At 39.5% G+C, this 22694-nt stretch overlaps 1 protein-coding gene across 2 annotated transcripts; it reads right to left on the bottom strand.

Annotated features, from left to right (window-relative positions):
• Window positions 1–718: 718 nt before the first annotated feature.
• On the bottom strand, window positions 719–22131 carry sf3b1 (splicing factor 3b, subunit 1). 2 transcript variants are annotated; one of them, XM_042494023.2, is made up of 24 exons: window positions 22038–22131; window positions 19930–20102; window positions 19057–19158; window positions 18042–18156; window positions 14160–14239; window positions 13849–14037; window positions 13192–13654; window positions 12388–12509; window positions 12085–12282; window positions 11857–11958; window positions 10819–10998; window positions 10655–10741; window positions 9005–9275; window positions 8372–8517; window positions 7963–8109; window positions 7203–7328; window positions 5483–5704; window positions 5212–5394; window positions 4636–4747; window positions 4417–4537; window positions 4198–4329; window positions 3170–3442; window positions 2455–2671; window positions 719–1361 (listed from the first exon to the last, which is right to left on the bottom strand). In XM_042494023.2, the coding sequence occupies exons 1-24, from the start codon at window positions 22063–22065 to the stop codon at window positions 1203–1205; spliced, it is 3948 nt and encodes a 1315-aa protein (XP_042349957.1). In that variant the 5' UTR covers window positions 22066–22131; the 3' UTR covers window positions 719–1202. The 2 variants fall into 2 exon arrangements, with proteins under 2 accessions (XP_042349957.1, XP_042349959.1); XM_042494025.2 differs by lacking the exons at window positions 18042–18156; window positions 19057–19158; window positions 19930–20102; window positions 22038–22131 and adding an exon at window positions 14597–17949.
• Between the last annotated feature and the right edge of the window lie 563 nt (window positions 22132–22694).

A 22694-nucleotide genomic window follows, 5' to 3' on the forward strand; every position in this document is an offset into this window, starting at 1 on the left:
GACATAAAACGTATGTTCATCTCTATCCCCCAATCACAAATAAACACATTAATCTCTCTATTACACACAGTTGTTCCACCACATCCTTCAATAATCTGTTTGAACACGACAGCCTTCAGATACTTGATAGAAAGTCAAACATTTCAAAGTTTTCTATGATGATGAGATAAAAAAGTGAACTGCAGATGCTGCTGCTGTGAATTGACAGAGTTTATAAATTGAGAGGTACCCATCACAAGTTTGACTCACGTTTGACCACCAAATTCTCAGTATTTCACACTCGGGTTCAAGTGAAGGTTTGTGGCAAATTCTGCAGAATTTCCCTCCAGGTGTGTACACACACACACACACACACACAAATATATGTATACATACATATACACACACAACTTATTTTATTTTTTAACATGATCATATATTTTTATTAATATGTGTATTTATATATGTATGTATGTATGTGTACACACACACATGTATGAATAGATCGATCGATAGATATAGATTTTTTAAATTTACTTTATATTATTTTATTTACTTTTTAAACTATATTTTCCAGTTTAAGAAAGGAAAAAACAAAAAGGGAAGTATAGAAGTGAAGCTGGTTCGAAATGGTTTCAAGCGTACCGGGAGTGTCTGATTATAATTCTCTGGATTCAACCAAAAAAAAAATAGCAATTTCACGACTGCAAGAAAGAAAAAGATGAGTCAAACACAGTAATTGGAATTTTATACACAAACATTTTATTCGGTTAAATAAAGCAACAACCTAATAAGAACGGAGGAGGTGTGAAACGAGGAGCGGGTGTGTAAAGGGAGCAGCCGGTACAGAGGCCAATCAATAATCAATCACACAAACCAAACAAAAAAATAGTCCCGATATTTAAAACATTGTGACGACTTGTTGCTGCATTCTTCAAATAAAGGCTTGTCTGCCCTTTCCTCACTGGGAACACTCAAAAAGAGTAAAAATAAAAAAATACATACAGACTCTACATGTTCCTCTGACTTCTCCTAATATCATGCTCATTTTTCACTCCGGGGTCGATATCCAGAGGCCGAACGAGCCCGCGCTGGATCGTTTCATCCTGGGAAACATTACGGTTTTCTAAATAAAAACGGACTCAGTCCTAGACCGAGATCAGAGACGACATGGAGAGTGACGGTCGAGGGGAGGAGAAAAGCGTTAACGCGTGAATTCATATTTACAAGACGTAGTCGAGCTCGTAGCGGACGTACATGTTCTTCTCGTCGTTGTAGACCTGTGGGTAGTGAGCGATGAGGGCGTCCTGTGAGCCGATGTAGATGGAGTTGTAAATCTTCCAGTAGACGTCCCGAACCTTCCTGGCTGGATGGAACAAGCCCTGCAGATAAGAGAATTAAAATAATGAGGTTTATCACAGTAACGCATTGTTTTTCATCATTTTTACAACCATATGTTATCCACCACTTTTTTTTTTTTAATATCCCGCCCCCTGATGAAAAAAAATGTTTAACTTTAACATATTCTCTTTTTCAGTACAAAATTTCTCCAAAAAAACTCTAAAAATACCAGTTGTGGCTCCATCATCTTGTGTTTTTGTTTTTTTTTTTCCTTTTTATTTACAAAGCGTGTTAGCAAAACTTAATACCTACTTGAACAGAGCAAAAAATACAATATCATTTCTCATTTATTGTATATCAATTATGTTTATTTTTATATTTATATATTTTTTTATTTATTGTTTATTTTAATTACATTTTTAATACATATTGTTTGTTATTTTATTTTCTTTAATTTATTTTTTATTTCTGAGTATATATAGCTTTTTACTTATTTTGTTATTTTTCTTATTTTTTAAAACTTATTTTGATGCCACTGTTTTTTTTTATATAATTATGTTTGTAATCATATTTTTATTTTTCTAATTATTAATTTATTATTTTTCTGATTTTTAATTTATTATTTCTAATTATTTGACTGTTAAATGAATTTTTAAAATTTTATTTCAAAAATACATACACATACATATTATTCATTATATATTTTCTTATCATTTGTCTATCATAAATTTTTATTAGATTTTAGTGTATTTCTTATTTATTATTTTGCATTTTTTTAATTTAATTTTTTATTATTGTTGTTATCTATTTTGAATTTTGCTGTATAAATAGAGATGCCTTTCATTGTGCCAGCTGGTTTTATGGCTGCAGCTAGAATTCTGTTCATTAATGAAATATTTTTGTTTTGCTTTTAACTTGTTCAGTTTGTCAACTGCCAAAAATAAATAAAAAAATAGCTTCTACAAACTGGCAGTGGAAGTGGGGTGCAGGGGTTATTAAATGTCACCAGGACAGATGATAAAAATGCATTTAAAAAAGTAACAAAAAAACCCACACTATATTATCATAGTTATTACATCAACGATGACAGTCTAACAACAGTGGACATTTGACAGCTGAATCTTTCCTCCTCACCTGTAAGCAGTACTGCAGCATGCGGCAGGGCCCGATGGCGACCCTCAGCCCCTCCAGAGCGCCCATGACAGCCTGGATCACGTGAGGCGACGTCTCGAACACGTTGGGCCACACGTAGTTAAGTAAGTGGTTGAGGGAGTCTTCGCAGCCGAAACCGTAGACGCCCAGAGACATGTGCTGAACCACCGCGCTGGCCGTCTGTCTGTGAACCAAGTCTCTGCAGGACGACACAAGGACAGGGTCAACGTTTTTACTGAAGTGGGAAATAAAGAACTGAACCTACGTGTTTATTTAAAGGATAAAGAATTAGAGCTGGATATTTTAATGACTAAATGTTTGTTTTTTTTGAGAGCAGCTGCGAAAATATTCACAACGTAAAAATCACTCAATGAATTTTAAATGTTAGTCTGGAAACAATCTTACATCGGATTCAGACTTCACGGTATCAACCAGATTAAAGTCGGACACGACGTTCAGACGATGTTGGTTTGGATCGTGCAACAATCGATGGTTTTATCCTGTGTAGTGTAATATGGTAGATGACAACCGAAATCGTGTGTAGGACGAGCAAAAGGAGCACGGAGCGATCTGCTGCAGTAACAGCTGTAACAGCACCTTTGTCTGTTTGATATTTCCTCTATAGGGAGTGGGGACCGTTCTTTTTCTAAATATTTCTTTTTTTAGGACTTTTTTTTATTTTCGTCTTCAGACTCACCTGTCCATGAGCGCGTCCTCCAGCAGCGGCGTGACAGCGTAGATGTAGTCTTTGCCCATCTCTCCGATGTACTCGAACAGGAAGGAGAGGGATTTGAGGACGCCGTTCTGCACATTGAGCTCAGGCACGCGGTACTCGTTCATGAGCGCCGGCAGCACCGTGAACGGTGAACAGGTCTCGGCGACGATGGCGATGGCCACAGTCGTACAGACTCTGTTCTGACGCTCCTGGACCTTCAGGTTATTGAGCAGAGTGGCCAAGACATCATGGGGGCTACGTGGAAGGAGGAGGGAAACGTTTTCACGAGGTTTGACTTTTTAAACCTTTGATACCTGAGCATTTTGGCTTTCTGTCTTTCAAAAACATGGAAGGGCAACAAGCAACTTAAAAAGAAATGACCCAAAAAATAGCAAGAAATTAATAAAAAAGTTCCTTGAAAATTACTTGGAAAAAAATGAGAAAAGAAAATTAAAAAATTAGCAAAAAAAAAATGTTTTTCCCTTGTAACCTCATTTTAATATTATGAATTAAGTTATTGATACATTTTTTTTTATTTTTTTTTTAATATACCAACACAGGGATTCTGCAGGCATCAAGTCACAGATGTACTAAACTGGATTTTCCTAAAAGCAAAAAACACTCTGTATAGAAATATGTAAGTGGATGAAAACTTAAACTCCCAGCAGCCTGCAATCATTAAAAAAAGCATTTTAAAATTTTAAGTTACTGCAAACAGCTGACAAAATAAAATATCATAGTTTTTTTTAATTAACTGAAATGAAAGTTAGATTCATACAAACTAAGCATGAAATTTTGTTTGCAAAAGTCTTATTCAAAGTGTTTTAAGTTTTTTTTATTGTATTTACAGTGATTTTACTATGATGTGTTTTAATATGATTAAATATGGGACTTTTTAATACGCTGTAAAGCTTTTTTTTGAGTTAACTAAATGCAATGCTGCAGAAAACCTGTACAAACACAAAGATAAAAACATATTTGGTATTTATGAAGATCTGGATGATACTCACCCGATGGCTTTGGCAATGTAACCAAACGTGTTGACGGTCGCTCTGCGGATGGCTTTTTTATGAGCTTTCAGCAGCTCCAGCAGTTCAAAACAAATCCTCATCCACTCCCTGGCCGACACATATTCAGCACCCCTAAAATACACACAACAAGTTCAGATACATAAACTAAAAATACAATCAGATCCATACGACTTGAATGCGCGGTTTCATTGCACCAACCTGTCAGCGATCCTGCCCACCAGGTCGATGCAGTTCTCCTGCACCTTCTCGTGTCTGTTCTTCAGGATGGGAGTCAAACGAGGAAGCAGGTCTTTGATTGGTGGAGTCATCTTGTGCATACCTGCAAAGAGAACAGAATGATTGAGGAGATTTCCTTTACTAAACCCCAAAATCTAAATCTAAGATAAACAAATTTCTATATGCAATAAGGAGACGTACCGATAACGTTAACGATGGCCTTCAGCGCTCCCAGGATGCTGCCCAACACCTCGGGGTACTCCTCTCCCAGGTACTCGTACAGCACCACACCCAAGTGACCCATCAGCTTTTCCTGCGGTGACGGACAAACAGAGCACGGGTCAGTTTAAAAAATAACACTTCATGGTTGTGTCTGAGTATCTGTGTGTCTTTATGAGTGTTTATTTTATCCGCAATGTTTTTGGTCTTAAGGTCTTTGCATACTGAGTCAGCGTTTTTCTGATGTGTTTGGTAATCTGTCATCCAAATAAAGAAAAAAAAAGAGCCACATATAGCTTTCAAATAATATTGCGATATTTTAAGGTTATAATCCTGATACACAATATGTATCTCAATATTTTTAGATGTCTTTTAAACTAATGTTACTACTAAAATACAAAATTATTGAATGAACTACAGTTAAAATAAAGTTAATTAAAGTAGCTATCTATCATTTAATGGCATCTGTGCCAATTTTTCCTTAGTCCTGGGAAAAAAGCGACGGACATATTTGGTCACAGTTTTTGTAAACAAAGTAAACCCTGCTTCATGGTGTACCTCCTGGCACGTCTTCATGACCACAGCGGTGCGAGAGATCAGGTCGGCTGCCTGCTGACGGACTTTGGCTGACTTGTTGTTGAGACGCCACAGCACCGTACCACAGATCTGAGGCAGGTAGGGCTTCACACGCTTCCCGAGGGCGTTCACCACCGTGCCAAAACCGTTGAGCATCACAGAGTCCTGGAGGAAAACAACAAGGGATGAAATTAAGAAAAACACTCTAATAATCGGATAATCTCAACTTCACAATGAATTTTATTTCTCTCACCTCTGTCGTCTGCTCCTGGAAGGCGTACAAGATACCGTCGATCAGCTGCTCCTCCAGCTTGTGGTCGATGTCAGCTGCACCCAGGTTGCCCATGATTTTCTCGATGGTCTCCATCACCATCTTTCTGTACTGCTCCGCCTCGTCTTTCAGGTCATCAACGATGCGAGAAATGATCTCTGCTGCTCCCACTTTGTTGGCCAGCTCCACTGTGGTGTCCACCAACTGTTCGAAGGAGAGAAAAACAGTTTAAAAATGTGTCTGGGATGTGTGCGAAAGCTTCAGAAGTTCCCATAATCCCCCCCGAAAAACTATTTGGAAATCACATCAATTCCTGTACGCCTACAAAAGATTTCACTCTCTGATATGAAGGCGCTAAGGAACATTCCTTTAATTATTCTGAGGATATTTGCTGCTGTAATTAGATTATTTTCATCATGTTTGACATGAGGGCGCAGTAATACATATCATTTCAATATTCATTTGACTTAGGTGGCAAATAAAATGAAAAAAAAAAAGAAAAATCACAACTTAATTAATGTAAGCCTGTCATTGTAATATCTGACTGTAACCAACGGGTGCAGGTTGAGAACAGACGGGACACAAACGTCAGGTCTGCTGGCTCTCGTGTTGGTGTTAATCTTGCGAACGACTAGCCCTGATCTGCCCACAGACTGGGCGAACAGGCGAGAATAGTTCGCAGGAAGCAGCTTACATCTTAATCTTTTAATGACACACATTTACGTCTTGTAAATCGGGAGTTTAAGTGTTGGTGAGTTAAAGGGGTGTGCAAAATGTCTGTTTCTGCAGGATTTGAATGACTTGTGATTAGGCTAAAAACATGACGCCAGAGATGTTTTTCAAAACAAGTTGGCACGTCGGGGCTTCAGGACACCCACTGTGGACGTGCAGTATGGGGACATTTTGTTGATTTCTTGGGTACTTTTTTAACATTTGAAGCCTGGTCACCTTTTGCTTTAATTGTATGGGAGGTGAGTGCAACACCTTTTCACTGTGAACCTCCGGCAGTGTTTTGTGGACTATAAAACTTCACCCAACTTTCCATCAGCATGAGGCAGAGAAGGTAAGGACTGAATTTTCATTTTGGGGTGAACAATCCCTTTCATGCATCTTTCATCTCATGAACCACACAGACGAGCAGCTCAGTCCTCCCTTCCTGCATGCTTGGATCTGCCTTCTCCTGATCCAGAGCAAGTACTCTACCTTGTGCCAACATCGTTACTTCTGCAGGTATTTTGTACCACAGCAACCAGATGCGACCAAAGCATCTCAGCTGAAAAAATGTTGTTCCTCCAAAGCGCTCCCGGCTGGGTGCCTGGAGTTTTAAGCTGGGAAAAAACACTTAAGCCATGTATCCATAAAAGTGTTTTGGGTTTTTATGTCTAAAAACGCCAGGCGCTCCTCAGGAACCACCCAGCTGGGAGCATTTGAGAGCGCTTTGTAGGCAGCATTTTAATCAGCTAAGACTCCTTGACAGTATCTGGTTGCTATGATACAGAATAGCAATAGCAACACAACAGTGGAGTGTCTGCTGATAGACGTGTGAACCGGGATGTGTCTCAGCTGTCCACTTGTGTTCGGAACAGGGTCTTGGACTCATTAGTTTGACAAAAAGGGAAAACACAAACATCTAAGTCAACTAAGTCCCCTGAAACTGACTTTTTCTGGGGTTAATCGTGAACTTCTGTGTTTGTTTGCTCACCTGTCTGTAGTTGCGTCTATCCAGAGCCATCCTGTGCTGCCAAAAGTGCTTGAAGAAGGGGGGCAGGATCTCAGTCTTAATGTAGTTAGCCTCCACACCATCAGTGCCACAACACTGCTTCACCACCTGTGAGACAAAAACGCAAGTCGAGGTCAGAGAGGGAAACTGAGGACATCTATAAGGGGCGCGGTCTGACTCACATACCAGGGCTCCCACTCATTCTCACTGACACATACAATAAATCACTAAATAAAGTAATAATGGAAATGGATGGGGCCCACTGCCGGTGCTGTATCCAGGTCTCTTAATACATCCATGATTAAAACATCCTGGCATTCATGGCAGACTATATTTAGCATACTATGTATTGGGATACACATTTTTTTGGCACACTGTATAGTATGGTAGTATGAGTATAGACCATTTTACTTTTTTGGCCTCCAGCTAAAACCGTGACATCATCGTGACGTCGGCCCTAAAAGGGTCTGTAGGAACGCTCAGAAGGTTTCGGGGTCAAAGCGAGTTCAGACAAAGAGAAGACGGGTCGCATGTAGCCAGCGGGTGCAGGGTGAGAACAGAGAGGACACAGAAATCAGCTCTGCTAATTCTCGTGCTGGCGTTCATCTAGCGACTTACTAGCCCTGACGCAACCACGTGGCGGCTGAACAGGCGAGAATGAGTCGCAGGAAGTTGGGGAAAGTTTATAGAAGCATGGTCTAGCTCCAGAGGTAAGACATTAGTTGTTCTTCCCATCTCTTACCTTGAGTACGATCTTCTTCATCTCCTCATCGGGGGACTGAAACTCTCGGATGAGGATCAACATCACCTCTCTGGTGTAGTAGTTTGCATACTCGGCATCCATCAGTGGGATAAGGTAACCGATGGCTTTAAGGAAAGCAGCCAGACCCTGGTGACAAAGAGCGAGAAAGAAATTGTGAAAAAAAAAAAAAAAAACCTCACAAACTGTGGCTTTTTGACTCTGATGATAAATGTCTGATGCTCCCAGCAGAGTATTTATGGTCTTTAATGTGACCTCTACTGACAGCAGCAGCCCCTCAGAGGAGACTTTATAGCAAGCAAATATTCACACTGTAGCCACGTGCAGGCTGAGTGCTGGGTGTGGATCTTGCAAGAAACAGTTTGTTCTTTTCTTTGTTAAAATGTCTTACCTTTCCTCTGTGCTGTCTGATACCCTTCCAAAGGGGTTTGAGGACCGAGTCAAAGGACTCGATACCGTACGGCGTGGCAGCTTCAGCGAGGGCAGCGATAGCCAGAGCACTGATGGTCCTCACCTTCTGCTGCTCGTCCACCAGACCTGCAGCATCACACAGTCAAAACCAGAAGTCAGAGCATGAACACATTTCACTACAGACAGTGCGGCAAGTCTTTATTGACTATCTGCAGGAGAGTTTTTATAACTTTACCCTTTGAAATTTAAGAAAATCAGCCTAAAATGAGTGAATATCTAAAATGAGATCGGTACTCCCACCATAGGAAAATGTATGAATACATCTTGTAACAATGTAATTACAACTGCATCAGTGGCTTGCCTTATTAGCCAGGAGAAGCAGAGGATTGTTTCAAAAGAAAGTGCATAAAAATGTATCATGAATGGAGACAAACACAACACAAGTCTAAAAGTAGATCACTGCACTTTTAGGACTTTAAAATTTGAATTTGGCTTCAAAAAATAAAGATAAAAACTCACTAAATCCCTCTGCATGTGAAAATAATACCTAAACTAATGAAATGCATCTGTTGATTTCAAAGGGTGCTGTTTGATACAGCTGAGCGTGACTGACCGTGTTCGATGATCTCCACCAAGCTGCGGAGGTGGGGCAGGATGGCGCAGCCCATGAGGATGGCGATCTGCTGCACGATCTTGATGCCTGTGTGTCGCGCCTGCCAGGACTTCTTACTCTTACACACGGCTTTGAGAAACGGCAGCAGAGAGGGAATACCGAGAGCAGAGGCCACCACGGCGAAGGCTCGGGCTGTCGTGTTTCTGACGTACTCGTCCATGTTGTCGATATCGGGACGCATCGTGGAGATCATTGTGGCCAAACCGGCAGCCTGGGACAGACAGGAAGAAGAAAAATGTCAAATATCTGAGTCAGATTTCCAGACATTTACTGACCAGGTGAAGTCAGACACAGACGTTTTAAAAATGCTTTCTACATTAAATGTTTTAACAATAAATTTAAGTTTAATTACACTATTTGAATCATATTTGAATCATATTTGGGGGCACTATGACACACCGGCACATCACATTTCAACATTTTTTTTGGCAAATAAAATGAGAAGAAAACAGCTCTTATATCTCGTGGTTCACCTCCAATCTGCTGATCAGACAAATACATGATAGAATATTATACAAAAATTAAATCTGACCAGGCAATCTGATTGGTCAACAAAAAACACAAACAAACTATCTTTAATGTATTTATATAAACCTATCATTTAAATTGAAATATATATATGTTATTGCTGCCTCCATGACTTGTTCCCAGCCAACAGACTAAATCGGCTATATTTTAAATGTTACGTAGCGGCAGTAATGACGGCCAACATGATCAAACTGTTTTTGTGTTAACTTATTGACAATTTCCTCTCCTCTGCCTCAGGCTGTTTTAAAAATAAATGTGCAGAGTTTACAAATACATGACAAATTTATCATAATCCTGCCAAGCTCTGGCGGTGGAGCTCGTGATCTCAGTTACACTATTAACACTTCCACGACATTGACGGGATAATCTGTGTTTTCACAGTTATACTGTAGTTTTATTTTCGTAAATTCAAGTTGATATGCGAAAATAAGAAGAAAAACAATGAAAAGTGTAAACGTGTAATCAATTTTTGTTTTGAAAATGACTTTCTTTGACAAAAATGAAATTTTACACACTTTTTGTCCAACATGAAAAAGCACAAATTCAGGTGTTGATAAAAAAGGAATAAAAAAAGCCAAAACATTTTATTTATCTAGTTTTTTTCATGAAAAATAAGATCTGTTTCTTTATTTTGATGAATAGTTTATACATTACGAGACCAAAAGATTCTAGGGGTCTTGAAAAACTACTGAATATGAAAAAAATGCTGGTGCGCGAAAGTGTTAATCAGACAATTTCTACGTCCTCTGGATTCCACTGGATTAAGTCTACTAACATCTGTGTCAGTATGTCTGTGTTTACTGAGCCTGAGATTTCAATCTGCTGTAACAGTGAAAACAGTTATTATCTCTCAATCAATAACTAAACTCCGTCAGCGGAGCATCTGACTGTAACCAACGGGTGCAGGTTGAGAACAGACCGGACACAAACGTCAGGTCTGCTGGCTCTCGTGTTGGTGTTAATCTTGCGAACGACTAGCCCTGATCTGACCATGGACTGGTTGAACAGGCGAGAATAGTTCGCAGGAAGCAGCGAGTGCGTAAAAAAAGGGTTCAACTTTACCTTTGCCAAGTTAGAGATGATTTCTCTTCCCTCTACTCTGGCGTAGTAGTCCTCATCAATCAGCAGCGGCTCAATCACCACAAGGATCTGGACACAAAGACCACAGTTTATCAGACACGACCCACAAAAAGATGAGTGCAGATCTTTCAGCCGCTGAGACTTACCTTGTGTACGTAGGGTCGGACCAGGTCGTCCAGTTTGTACAAAATGCGGTCGATGACTTTGACAAGAAGATGGCGCTCCTGGTCCTCCAGGGTGGGCGACATGAGTAATGGCAGGATCTGGTTGAACAGGGGGCCTGCTCCGAATTCACGAGCTTTGTCTGTGATCTGACGCAGAGCGGCCTGAAGACGAGAGAGGAGAGGATCAGTCAGAGGCAGACAGAGACAGGCAGACACCCTTTTTTCCACCAATGTGGAACCAGTTCCCTTCTGGTTCCTGCACGTAATTTTCAAAGATTCAGACTACTTCGACCAAAAACTAATCGTTTCAAAGCCAGAACAGTTGTTTACAAGCTGGAAGCCAGAAATGCCAGTTTTTCTTTAATCTGAAGTGCAAACTGTGACAACATGAGTACACGTGTGATATTGAGAGTTCTCAATCTCAACCAAAGCCGACGACCCCGAAAAGCCCAATGCGTTTGGCTGAAAAATGCGCGCTGATTGATTGTTTGAAATAAATATTTGGAAACTCTTAAGGTCTCGATGTGAGGGTGATGGAGAAAAACCCTGACAGAGGGCCAGACAGTCTCAGTTTGTGCCCTGCATGCCCTCTTTCCATTTAAGCACCAAACTTCAATAGTCCTGAACACACCTGTTCGAGAACTAGAGCTGGTTTGGTGGAAAAGGGGTACGAGAGACAGACTGAAGCACTTCTGACTCAACAGATGTGATGATTTCTGTCTGCTGCTCCCAGCAGAGCATGATGGTCCACACTGTGACCTCCACTGAAAGCTGCAGCTCCTCAGAAAGGAGATTCTTTAGCAAGCAAATATTCACACTGCAGCCACATACAGGCTGAGTGCTGGGTGTTGATCTTGCAGCAGGTTCTGTTGTTGTGATTATGCTGTTTATGAGTTTCTTTGGTAGATTTGTGACATGCGAAGAAAGAAAGATCTCTGAGAGAATATCTGGGGTCTTTTAAAAAGGGATATTACAGATCATATTTTGATTTATGTATGTATACACACAAAAGTGACAAACCTTTCTCATGGGCGGTGTGCCGTTTTTAATCTTCAGCAGCAGCTTCATGATCTTCCTCTCTTTCTGCTCCTCGGGGCTCAGCGTGGACTCATCCACCTCCACCTAACACAAACACACACAGTTAGCCATCATGTTGGCACACGGTGAACTTCAGACAGGACAAACATCCCGGCTGTTGATTTAACAGCTTCTTTTACGTATGTCGTGTGTAAAGAGTGAGATGCTCACCAGCAGTTTGTCAAAATATTGGATGTCATCAGGTTTGAGGAAGGGGAGGTTTCCTGAGGGCTGGTCGTTCATCTGTTTCGTGGTGCGGTCCTCCTGCTGCATGTGGAAGCCCGTCATGCCTCCGATGGGGGTTGGCGTGGCTGACAGCTTACGGGCCGGAGTGCGGATCGGCACGTAGCCCGCCGGTGGAGGCAAGACCTGCAGAAAAGAACGAGTAACTGTCAGTGCTGCGACTCCTTTTGAATTTCATTTCCTCATGCTTGTGTCACTAAAGAATTAAACGCAATAAAAAGGGACATGGACCTTGTATCCCTCTGGGAACATGGCGTCGAGCTCCTCGTCTGTGAGAGGCCGGTTCCTCTCGTCAATCTCCCTCTCCCACCTCCACGCCTGCAGCTGCTCTGGGGTCATGCTCATCAGGTGACCTGAAGAAAACAGAAGAGGAAACTGGTTTAAAAACACAGTAAAACCATCAATGGCCTGGAGAATCTTTAGCAAATGTGATTCCTTTCTTAAATAAATTCTGACAAACTGCAGAACACGAGGAAGGTAGATGTTAAAGTTGTAGTCATGTGCAAGAAATACAAAAGAAACACAGAGATGATAGGAGCATACAGGTTTCTCAACACCTTCTCGAACATTGAATTCCATGACTTTTTTAGGACTTTACTCACCAAAGGACTCAAAAAGGACAAATTTGGATCGAGGTTAGTAACTGTTCACTTGCATGCTGTCCTGTGTGATAATCCAGCAGCATGGCTCAAAGCTGCTCTGCCATAGTGTTAACTTCTTGCTGCAGACTCTGCATCAGGCCACATAGACATCTGGCAGATCTTGTATGGCTGCAACTATATATTATTTTCATTGTCTATTATTTTAATTTATCTATAATCAAACTAATAGAAATGAATTAAGTATTTGACAACTACTCAATAATTATTGCAGCTGTACTTTGGTGAGCCCCTAAAGGTTGGCTAAATGTTAGATATCTCGCCTTTTAGTGAAGGATCACTAACATTAGGCGGAGAAAAGGTGGATATATATCAGCATGCTAGAAATGGGCAAGAAATCCAGTATCGTGCATCAAATGCAACAAAAGCTGTTTACCTGGTGTTGGGGTAGCCATGTTCATTGCTGGCGTTCCTATGGGAGTCTTTCCTGGAGTCAGCAGCGGTGTTGAGGATCCCATCTGACTGGCAGGCGTTTCATCCCACCGTGACTTCCTCTTACTGGCCCCTGGCGTTGGAGTCTCTCCCACCGACTCGTCTCCTCGGTCTGTGCGTGGCGTTTCTGCCCAGCCACTCCCGTGTCCCGGGGTCTCTCTTTCTGTCTTTGGGGTTTCGTCCCAGCGGTTCTTGCGAACGCTGCCCGTGGCTCCGCCGTGGCCGGGCGTGGCGTGGCCAGGTGTATCCCTGCCAGGAGTGGCAGCGCCAGCAGGTGTGTGACTGGGAGTGGGATCCCACATCCGGGTACTGGGAGTGGCCCCTGGGGTCTCACTGCCTTTAGGGCGGCCGGGGGTTTCATCCCATCGGCTGTTTGAAGGTGTGTGTGCCGGGGTGTGTCCTGGAGTCTGCAAAGAAACAGACGCAAAGAGGATATGAGATTAAAAACAGTCTACAACTTTGACAACAAGTTATCAGTCTAATAATATTTATATATAGTAATCAGACGTTCCACGCTGCAACAATCACAAAAAAACAGCCCATGAGATCCTGAAAGGAGTTATCCATCAAGCAGTGAGGGGCTAAAATTTACATGACTCACCTCAGCAGCGGAGTCAGCCTGGTCCCAGCTGGACATCTTTTTGGGTGTAGCATTAGAGGGAGTCTGGTCAGCTGTCTGGTCCCAGCGGCGTTTACGTTTTGCGGCGGCAGCTTGTGTGGCAGCGGACCCGTTGACAGCTTTCAAGTCCCCAGATTTGGCCTTCTCTGCCAGCTGCTGACGAATCTCCCTCTACGAGCAAAAAAATCACAACATCGTCAGGAAAAACGACCGAAAAAAAAAATCACAAGACTCAGTTAACAACTTATTACGAGTGATATCTGGAAAAAGCTTGCAGTCAAAGAGCGGCTCACCTCCTCTTTGGACAGGTTCTGCTCCAACATGACGTCCACGTACGACCTGACCTGCAGCTTGGGGTCCGGCGTTTTGCCCCCTGCGCGAAAGAGCACGAACAAGAACATAGGACACTCATCAGTACACACTCTGGGGACCCAAGTTATTACAAACACAGCAAGCACAAACACAGCCAGCTAACCCTGACTCTCTTTACCAACAGATTAACTTACATTCCTGTTTGTTTTTAATAAAACAGCTGATTCACAAAACATTCCTACTGAATTACATACAAATATACATTTGTCTTTCTTACATACAGTCATAGCATTCTAATGAAAAACAAGCAGATACATAGAGAGAAGAGTTGAGGTTGTGGTGTTTTCTTAAAGTGGATTAAGAAGTTATAGCCATCACTGATGCAGGGGTCCTGGGCTGTGCTCTTCAGAATACGTACACTTTCAGTGCCAAGGGTCCCTCTGCAGTCAGACTTCAACCGGCAGAAAAGAAGCCTAGAAAATTTCTCTTTACCATTAGTAACACTTTGGAAAAGGGTTTGAACTCACACACAACAGTATACCACCTGTGTTGCATTGATTTACGGCACTCAAAAAACAAATCTTCTTGGGGCACAAAAATGGAAAAAAATTCATATGGAATACCTGTGGTTCAATTGTTTATACTAGCTTATAAAGTCAAGATTTTGAGGCAACATTTAGGAATGACATTACCACAAAATATGAGCATCTACTTTGGCATTCAAATATAAATATGAGGCAAAAAAATAATGATAAATTTAGCCCTACCGTCAGAAAAATGGCATCCCAGAGCCAAACTGACTCATAAAAGCTGTGTTTTTTTAAACCAATCTTTATACATTTACATCTTGACTTCCTTCTCAGGACAAAATGTAACTGATAAAAACAAGGATAAGATATGAAGTCAAATATCTGGCCAGTAATTTTCCGTCATGAATGCATGGGAAATTTTATCTTAAGTTTGTAGGAAATTGATAAGTCAAATTTAAAAAAATAAATAAAAAACTTAAGAGGCTCTTTGGGAGGGGGTGAGGTTTGTTGTAGCTGGGCTGCATCTGATTCCCCTCATGAGCCCCAAACAAGCGGCCAACGTGGACCCTGACCAAACTGACATGTGCACAGTTCTCTGTGTTCCCCATAACCTACACAGGATGAGTTGCTGCACCCTTAACAGAGTGCAGTACAGGACTGGCAAAGCAGTACTGCTGTAGGAGAGAAATTAAGGACAGTTAGTATGGGCCTGTGGTATTGTGGTACACAATTTTCTTGATAACATATTTCTATTTTACAGAGAGAGTTGTAAAATAAAAATATATTTACACAACAACTTTGTACAAAGAGCTCTCTCTACATGCAGGCTTCAGGTGAGCCCTACCTAGACCAAACCTGAAGCACTCGGGCCATTTCGGCTCATATTGTCAGTGGAAGTGAAGATGCAATAAAAATGGAAGGGGCGATAAACTAGCTGGCTCACACTCTTGCATGTTTTTGCTCAAGTCTTGCAAAGTTAGAAAAATGGTTACTTTGTGATAACACAGATTGGCTAAATAAAATAACCCTAACTCTAAGATTTTCTAAGAAAAGCTGGCCACTAAGGCCGGGCGATATGGCTTTGAGATAATAATATTTAGTATTATTTTAATAATATATATATAATAATATAATATTTTAAGGCTATATCACGATACACAATATTTTTAATTGTAGTTGAATGTTACAGTAAATTAGATAAAGTAGCTACTGTTAAATAATAAAGCTGAATACACTACTGTTATAATAACATTAAATAAAATATGGTTATACGGAAGTTAAATAAAGTACTTTTAAACAGATTGTTATAATTAAACAAATCAAAGCTGGACCCATGGTGCTTTTACTTTGAAGGACCTGGCTTGTCTTGGGCTGGAAGCTTGAGGTTTTTGTTATGGACTTGGAGCTGCTGGTCAACAGCTGGATGTTAGCATTAGCACGGCGCCTTTAACCCTGAGGATTCATTCACTGTGAGCGGGCAACAAACTAACAGCTCTTAAGGTCATATTTTACTAATGTTTGCGAGACTAACTGGTGCTCCATGGTCACAAAATGTGACTAAAAAGCTGCGATCAGACCTCTGCAGATACAAATACATGCCTCACCAGCTTACACCACTACCACTGATTACGTTAGACTGTTACCGCAGTGCCATTAAATGTTATTATTTATTCTCTGTAAGCTGGAAACACGCTCACAGCTCTCTAGTTTAGTTATTAATGGTATTTGCAAGTCGCAGTGGTGCAATATGGTCGCAATGTGTGATTAAATAGTTACGTTCTGGAGCTCTGCAAAAGCCCTGCTTTGTGTGTGTGTGTCTGTAAGAGGCGGAGAGCCGTAGGAGAACCAAAACGCTAGTGGCTTATAAAAACAATGTGACAATTATTATTGGATGTAGTCATCTTATATATAGCACATGGAACAAGCCGCAATACCTCGAGTATATTCAATAAATCACCCACCCCTACTGTCCACACAAAGAAAGACATAATTAGTTAGTCAAGTCCTATGCTGAGGCCAAAGACCTCGAATCAGTCTAACCGGCCAACAGAGGAGGTTCAGTTACCCAGAGACTTTAAAATTACAGCCCAGACTAAGAGAAAATGGGAAGATAAAGCCAGCCTCATAATGGCTGTAATGTTATGTTATTATATAACTAGGGCTGGGCAATAAAACGGTAATGAGAATTATCTCAATACTATTTTCCTCTATAGTGATAAAAGTAATTCTTCAACAAATCTTCCATTAGCGATGTGCAGAAGGTGAAGCCATATAACAAAAACAGCAGACTCCTGTGAGAAAAACACTCTTTCACTCCACTGAACGAAGGAGCTGCTCCTCTACTGCTGCCTCCATCAGCTACTGTGTTGGTAAATCAGAGAAAATATCCAAATATCCAGATATTGTGATTTTAGATAAAGATGTGTGTCCCTCACCTAAGCCAAAATTAAAACACAAAACCCTTCTCAGTGCTTAATGAGTATTTTTATGTTCTTATGTTCAGACAATAAATAATAGTTTAAACTACAGTAAAAAGTAAGGTTTCTTAAACTCTGACTTTTTTTTGGTACATAATTATCAATATCAATCAATATGAAAGAATCTGGATTTTTAGCCAATTTTAGCCATATCGCCCAGCCCTATATATTCAGCCCTGATATAAGTTACCCTAAGGCTCCTGACAAAGCATATTTCTTTACACTGCCTGTCTCTGGATCTAACGCCTATAAGCGAGCAGGTTGTTGTGTCTCATCTGTTACTGAGCTCAGCGTGGAATAGCAGTTTATTTACAGGTGAATTACACCAAAACTAACCCTAAAGCTTACATTTCTCATCCTCATATACTAGGACAAGCGGACACTGCCGTTTCCCATCATTATTTAGGCTGACACTCACATGAAATTATTAACCCTTCGACTCACACACAACCTATCTGCTACCCACGTTTGTTAGGTGAAATACCCCCCTTGAACATTCAACACCTAACCACCTCTCCCTATGAAAGGCATGGCAACCCCACAGTGGGTTTAGCTGTATTTGATACACAAAATGCAGATTAAAGGCATGAAAATATATAACTTTGGGCCCACACTGACATTTGCTGCAAATGTAGAAGAAAAAAATGACACAATATGTACTTGGACCACAGAGGATTGACCACCGGGAAGGCGGAAGTCTGGGAAGCGAGCTATTGCATTGTGGTCGAAGGGTTAAAACAGAAAAACTATGGGTGTGAAACCATTGGTAGTCATGGTGGGGTCACAAAAAAGTGAACCGTGAAAAGGGAAAGGAAATGAGGAAGGTATAATGAAGTCGAAAAAAAGCAAAATTTACCGTCTGCAAAAGGGTCGAGACGCTCAGGTGAGATGATCATCTGTCTGCGCCGGGCTTTGTATTCATCTTCCCGCTCCGCGATCTTCTGCGGACGATGCTCTGCAAATGGGTCGTACTGCAAAACGAAGACAGGGAGACGAGTGTCAGTCTATTTCTAATATGAAAAAATGATTTAACAACAAGAACACAGGGATTTAAATATATTTAACTCTTAAGGGCTGTTTAGCACATTTTATGCATTCTTCTTTTTTTTGTTTTGGCTGTGTCCATGAGCCTAAAATACACAGTGGAAAATAAATTGTTATATTCAGACTGTAAAGTGCAAAAATGTGCCGTTGAAACCCATTTAAAACAGCAATTTTTGATCGTCAAAAAAAAATATACTTTACATGTATTATATTGAAAAAAATTATTTTTTTCCCCAATCTAAAAATATAGCGGCATCATGCAAAAAATGGCATTTAAAGGGTCAAAAATCTGAAAATTTATAAATATTTGATATTTATGATTAGGACTGACGTCGGTTAAAAAAAAAAAAAACTCAATGAAAGTATGAAATCATATTAATGTATGATATTTTTAATAGCCTGATTTTGAAAAGCGCACTTTGTGTGCAGGGTGGTATTAGTGTGAGTATTTGACACTGCAAAAAAAAAAAATAATGTATGAAAATCAATGTTGCTGCTAATCATTGACATGTCCTAGGTTGTGATAATAAAAATTACTTAGCATGTAGAAAATTGGAAATAATTGTTTTTAAGTGTTTTTTTAAACTTAAAAAGAAAGTGGCATCATGACAAAAAACTGCATTTAAAGGGTTAAAATTCTGAAAATGAATGAATATTTGATATTTATGATTAGGACTGATGTTTGTTAAAAATGAACTCAATGAAAGCAGACCATAAGATTAATGTAGAATATTTTTTGAAGCTTTATCTTGAGAGGCACACTTGATGCACAGAGCGATATGAGTGTGTGACATCAAAGCGGGTTAAGACAGTAAATCAACACATACTTGCTCGTCTGACTGAGGAATGGCATTGAGTATCGCCACTGGTGCATGGTACCCCGGCTTCTTTTGTCCCAGCAAGCTTGTAGATGAATCTTCTTCATCATCCTGAAAAAAAGAAAGAGAAACAGGAGTCTAGTCAAATCTCACCAAAATGGCAAGACTCTCCTAGCTCATATGCAACAAGCAAAGGGGAGCAGTCAAGCTCCAAAAATACAACTGTGGAATTGCAACAGTGAAAGTATCATTATATTGACACTATTTAGATAAATTCAGATCTATAATCCGAATCACAATGTTTATTTACAATAACTTCTGGGTAGAAAACCGCCACTTCACGTACAAATAATCAGACGGCACTAAGCAAACTCTGCCTAATTGACAAGTTATGGGCCACCTAAAAAAACCCTAAACCCTAACCACCGAGGGAGGTGCTTACATTAAAAGGCGGTTAGCACTTTTCAATAATAATAACTACAACTATATTTATAAAGCACCTTACAAACACACACTGAAGTTAGTCAATAATGCTGAACAGAGGCCAGACTAAGACATAATTAAACAGAAGAGAAAATTTGGATTGGATTTGGTTTATCAATAACTAAGCAACACACTTCATAAAGTAAGCACAACAGAAACATCAGACAGGAAGGACCACCATGTTTAACTCTATATTTTTATATGTTACAGTTGCGACTGAAAATGACTGCAGAAATAAACAAGTCTGCCACATTTACATATCTGCTTAATTCAAAACAGTAGCCAGTTTTCTACCCGAAAGTGACTTTTGTTGATTACATCATAGTGATTCAATCAAGCCGACTCTTTGCAACTGCTCAGGGGAAATATATCCATGTCCCTGCGTATGAAAATACTCACATCCTCCTGTTCATTGGCGGCGATGGAAGTGACATATCCAGCGAAGCGGCTGTCGCTGCCTCCATAGATCTCCTGGTCATAAAAGCCAGTGGAGTCCAGACCCACTCCCTGCTCTCCTTCCTCCAGCAGGGTGGCCTTCATCCCCTGGATCTCCAGGATCTGGGCCTCAATATCTGCAGAGAAATGAAGAAACAAACAAGAGTTAGAAAATACATAATAAAGTACAAAACAACTATAATTTCCACTATTAAATGCTAATTTCTCAGAGGCAGCCCTGGAATATATCCAAGTACATTTACTCAATTGCTGTGCTCAAGTACACATTTGAGGATCTATTTTATCTTTTCATCTATCTTTTAATGCCACTTTGTTTTTATTTCTACTTCTCTGGATCTCAAATAGAAATATTGTAGTTTTTACTCCATTTCATTTATTGAACAACTTTACATGTTAAAGTTTTGCACACAGAGCAAATGAATGATGTTTTTTAATAACAAGTGCAGCTGCAACAAATGATCAATAAATTAACTCTCTGCATTGTTTATGTAAAAAAAACAAACAATAGTAGCACCTTATACATTTAAATATTTTGATTAATTTAACAGTTTGTTGAACTGCTGGAATTGTGCCATTGGGTGTAAAGCCACTTGGAACTTCATCAAACTGTAATATTGGACTTTATAGATAATATAACTTTGAGGCATGCTTTGTGATGGGGCTATAATGAATTTTGACTTGACATGACTAATCTGTAGAGCACTATGTGAATGAAATGTGCTTTATAATTCATTTGTCGTGCCAAATGGTGGAGAAAATAATCAGCAGATTAATCCATTAGGAAAATAATGATTATTAAAGTTGATACAAAATATTTCTGAGCTTCATCTCAACAAACTACGACAGCAAATGCATCAATATGTGAGTAATAACTGTAGCTAAAGTAGTAATTAATGTGAAATGATGTGATGATGGTTGATAAAATAGTATTACAGTAACAGTGAACATTTCTCTGCTTTGGGAGACATAGTTTTGATACATATCCCCTATACACACTTTTAATTAAGTAATGCAGAACTTCAACTTGCACTGGAGTATTTTTACAGTGTGGTATTTGTACTTAAGTAGATGATTAAAAGCTTAACATTTAACTGCTCTGTAAATGTGGTTGTGTTTGTAAGTGAAACTACTGCCTTTTGAGTATGAAACGTGCTATGAAATACATAACACCTTTGCATTAATGGAATTTCTAAATGTTTACTGAAATTATTTTTCAAAAACCAACAACAATCTAATAGTGGAGAAAATAGTCAGTGGACTCATTAATAATGTTAATAATAATAAAGTTTTAGTTTGACTTAAAAAAGATAGTTGTGAGCTCCATCTCAACTAATAATAACGCTACATGAATTAATGCGTGAGTAGTAATAATCTGATGATACATAAAATAACACTCACGTGGAAGTTTGTTTTTTCGGCACTTCCATTATTTTTGGTTCGTTTTCCAGGTTTTACTTATTGTTAAAGACCATCTTCAATGTAGAATGAGATTTTAAAATTAAGTATTTTTACAGTGTATTTCTACTTTGACTTAAGGATTTGAGTATTTTCTCCATCACTGTAAACATGACTCAGAGGTAATAACACTTAACATTAGACAAAGAGCTTAATATTTGCCTGCTGAGTGAAACGTGTGGTCGAGTACTGCTGTTAAAATAAAGCTAATTGGGTTAGCTATGTGACGACCATATTAGCACTAAAAACAACATTAAAACGCGATGCACTGGAGGTAGTTATTCACTCAAACATGGTCTTGAGTTTAAAATACGAAACGGGACAGTGGGTTTAGTGGCGAGGTTACATGTATATTACATAAAAGGTGGGGGACGGTGGCTAATTATCAAGCTAACAGTTAGCACCCAGCGCCATTATCCAAACCGTCCGCGTTGCGTCGCAGCACGGCCCGCCGCTTATCGCATAAAAAACACCAAATTCATGCACCAGGATGAACCCCACAGACTACAGCAGTTACTGCGTAATTCTGTTCACACAATATCGTAAAAAGTTCCCCGAGAAAAGACGCCGTTAATTCATTTTTGGAAGTAATTTACCTTCGTGCGTTTTGGCGATCTTCGCCATTTTGGTGGTGGTTGTTCGACTCTGAGACCGGAAGTGTGTTAATCCAGACTTCCTTCCTTCTGTCGCTCCAGCTGTTCTCAGATCAGTTTTCCCAGGTTTTTATTATTTTTATTTTTATAAGTAATGTTCATGGTAATTATTATTATTATTATTATTATTATTATTATTATTATTATTATTATTTTACTCCAGCAAAAGTTGTGGTTAGTGGCATGTGATGACGAAAATCTTTTTCAATTTGTTTATTAAACGGACTTCAAAACATGTTAGATATTAATACATACATATATATATATAATTACTGATACAACTACAAATAATACAAAAAAATGATAATAACAACAATAATAAGGTACAAGGTAGTCATTTTTAATCATACTTTCAAAATTGTAACCAAAATTTGTCCTTGATTCTGCTACATCATTGGAATTGAAGGAATGATAATGAGGATGATAAGGATTGTTAATATTAGCATTATTTGTGTTTTTATTTTTTTATTATTTGTAATATTATATCTATTTCTCTCTCGCTCTCTCTATCTATCTATCTATCTCTAGAGAGAGAGAGATACTACTACTAATACGACTAACGATCATAATAACAATAATATTTATTATTGTTACTATCAT

This window comes from Plectropomus leopardus, chromosome 10 (genome assembly GCF_026936395.1).
Source record: "Plectropomus leopardus strain MGB_pleo_1.0 chromosome 10, ASM2693639v1, whole genome shotgun sequence".
NCBI lineage: Eukaryota > Metazoa > Chordata > Actinopteri > Perciformes > Serranidae > Plectropomus > Plectropomus leopardus.

Excerpts from the sequence above, each read along its gene's own strand:
- sf3b1 (XM_042494023.2), bottom strand. The coding sequence starts at position 22,065 with ATGGCGAAGATCGCCAAAACGCACGAAG. Across the intron at positions 19,159-19,929 it reads CCGCCAATGAACAGGAGGAT|GATGATGAAGAAGATTCATC; the intron begins GTGAGTATTTTC and ends TCTTTTTTTCAG. Across the intron at positions 14,038-14,159 it reads AGAACCTGTCCAAAGAGGAG|AGGGAGATTCGTCAGCAGCT; the intron begins GTGAGCCGCTCT and ends TTTTGCTCGTAG.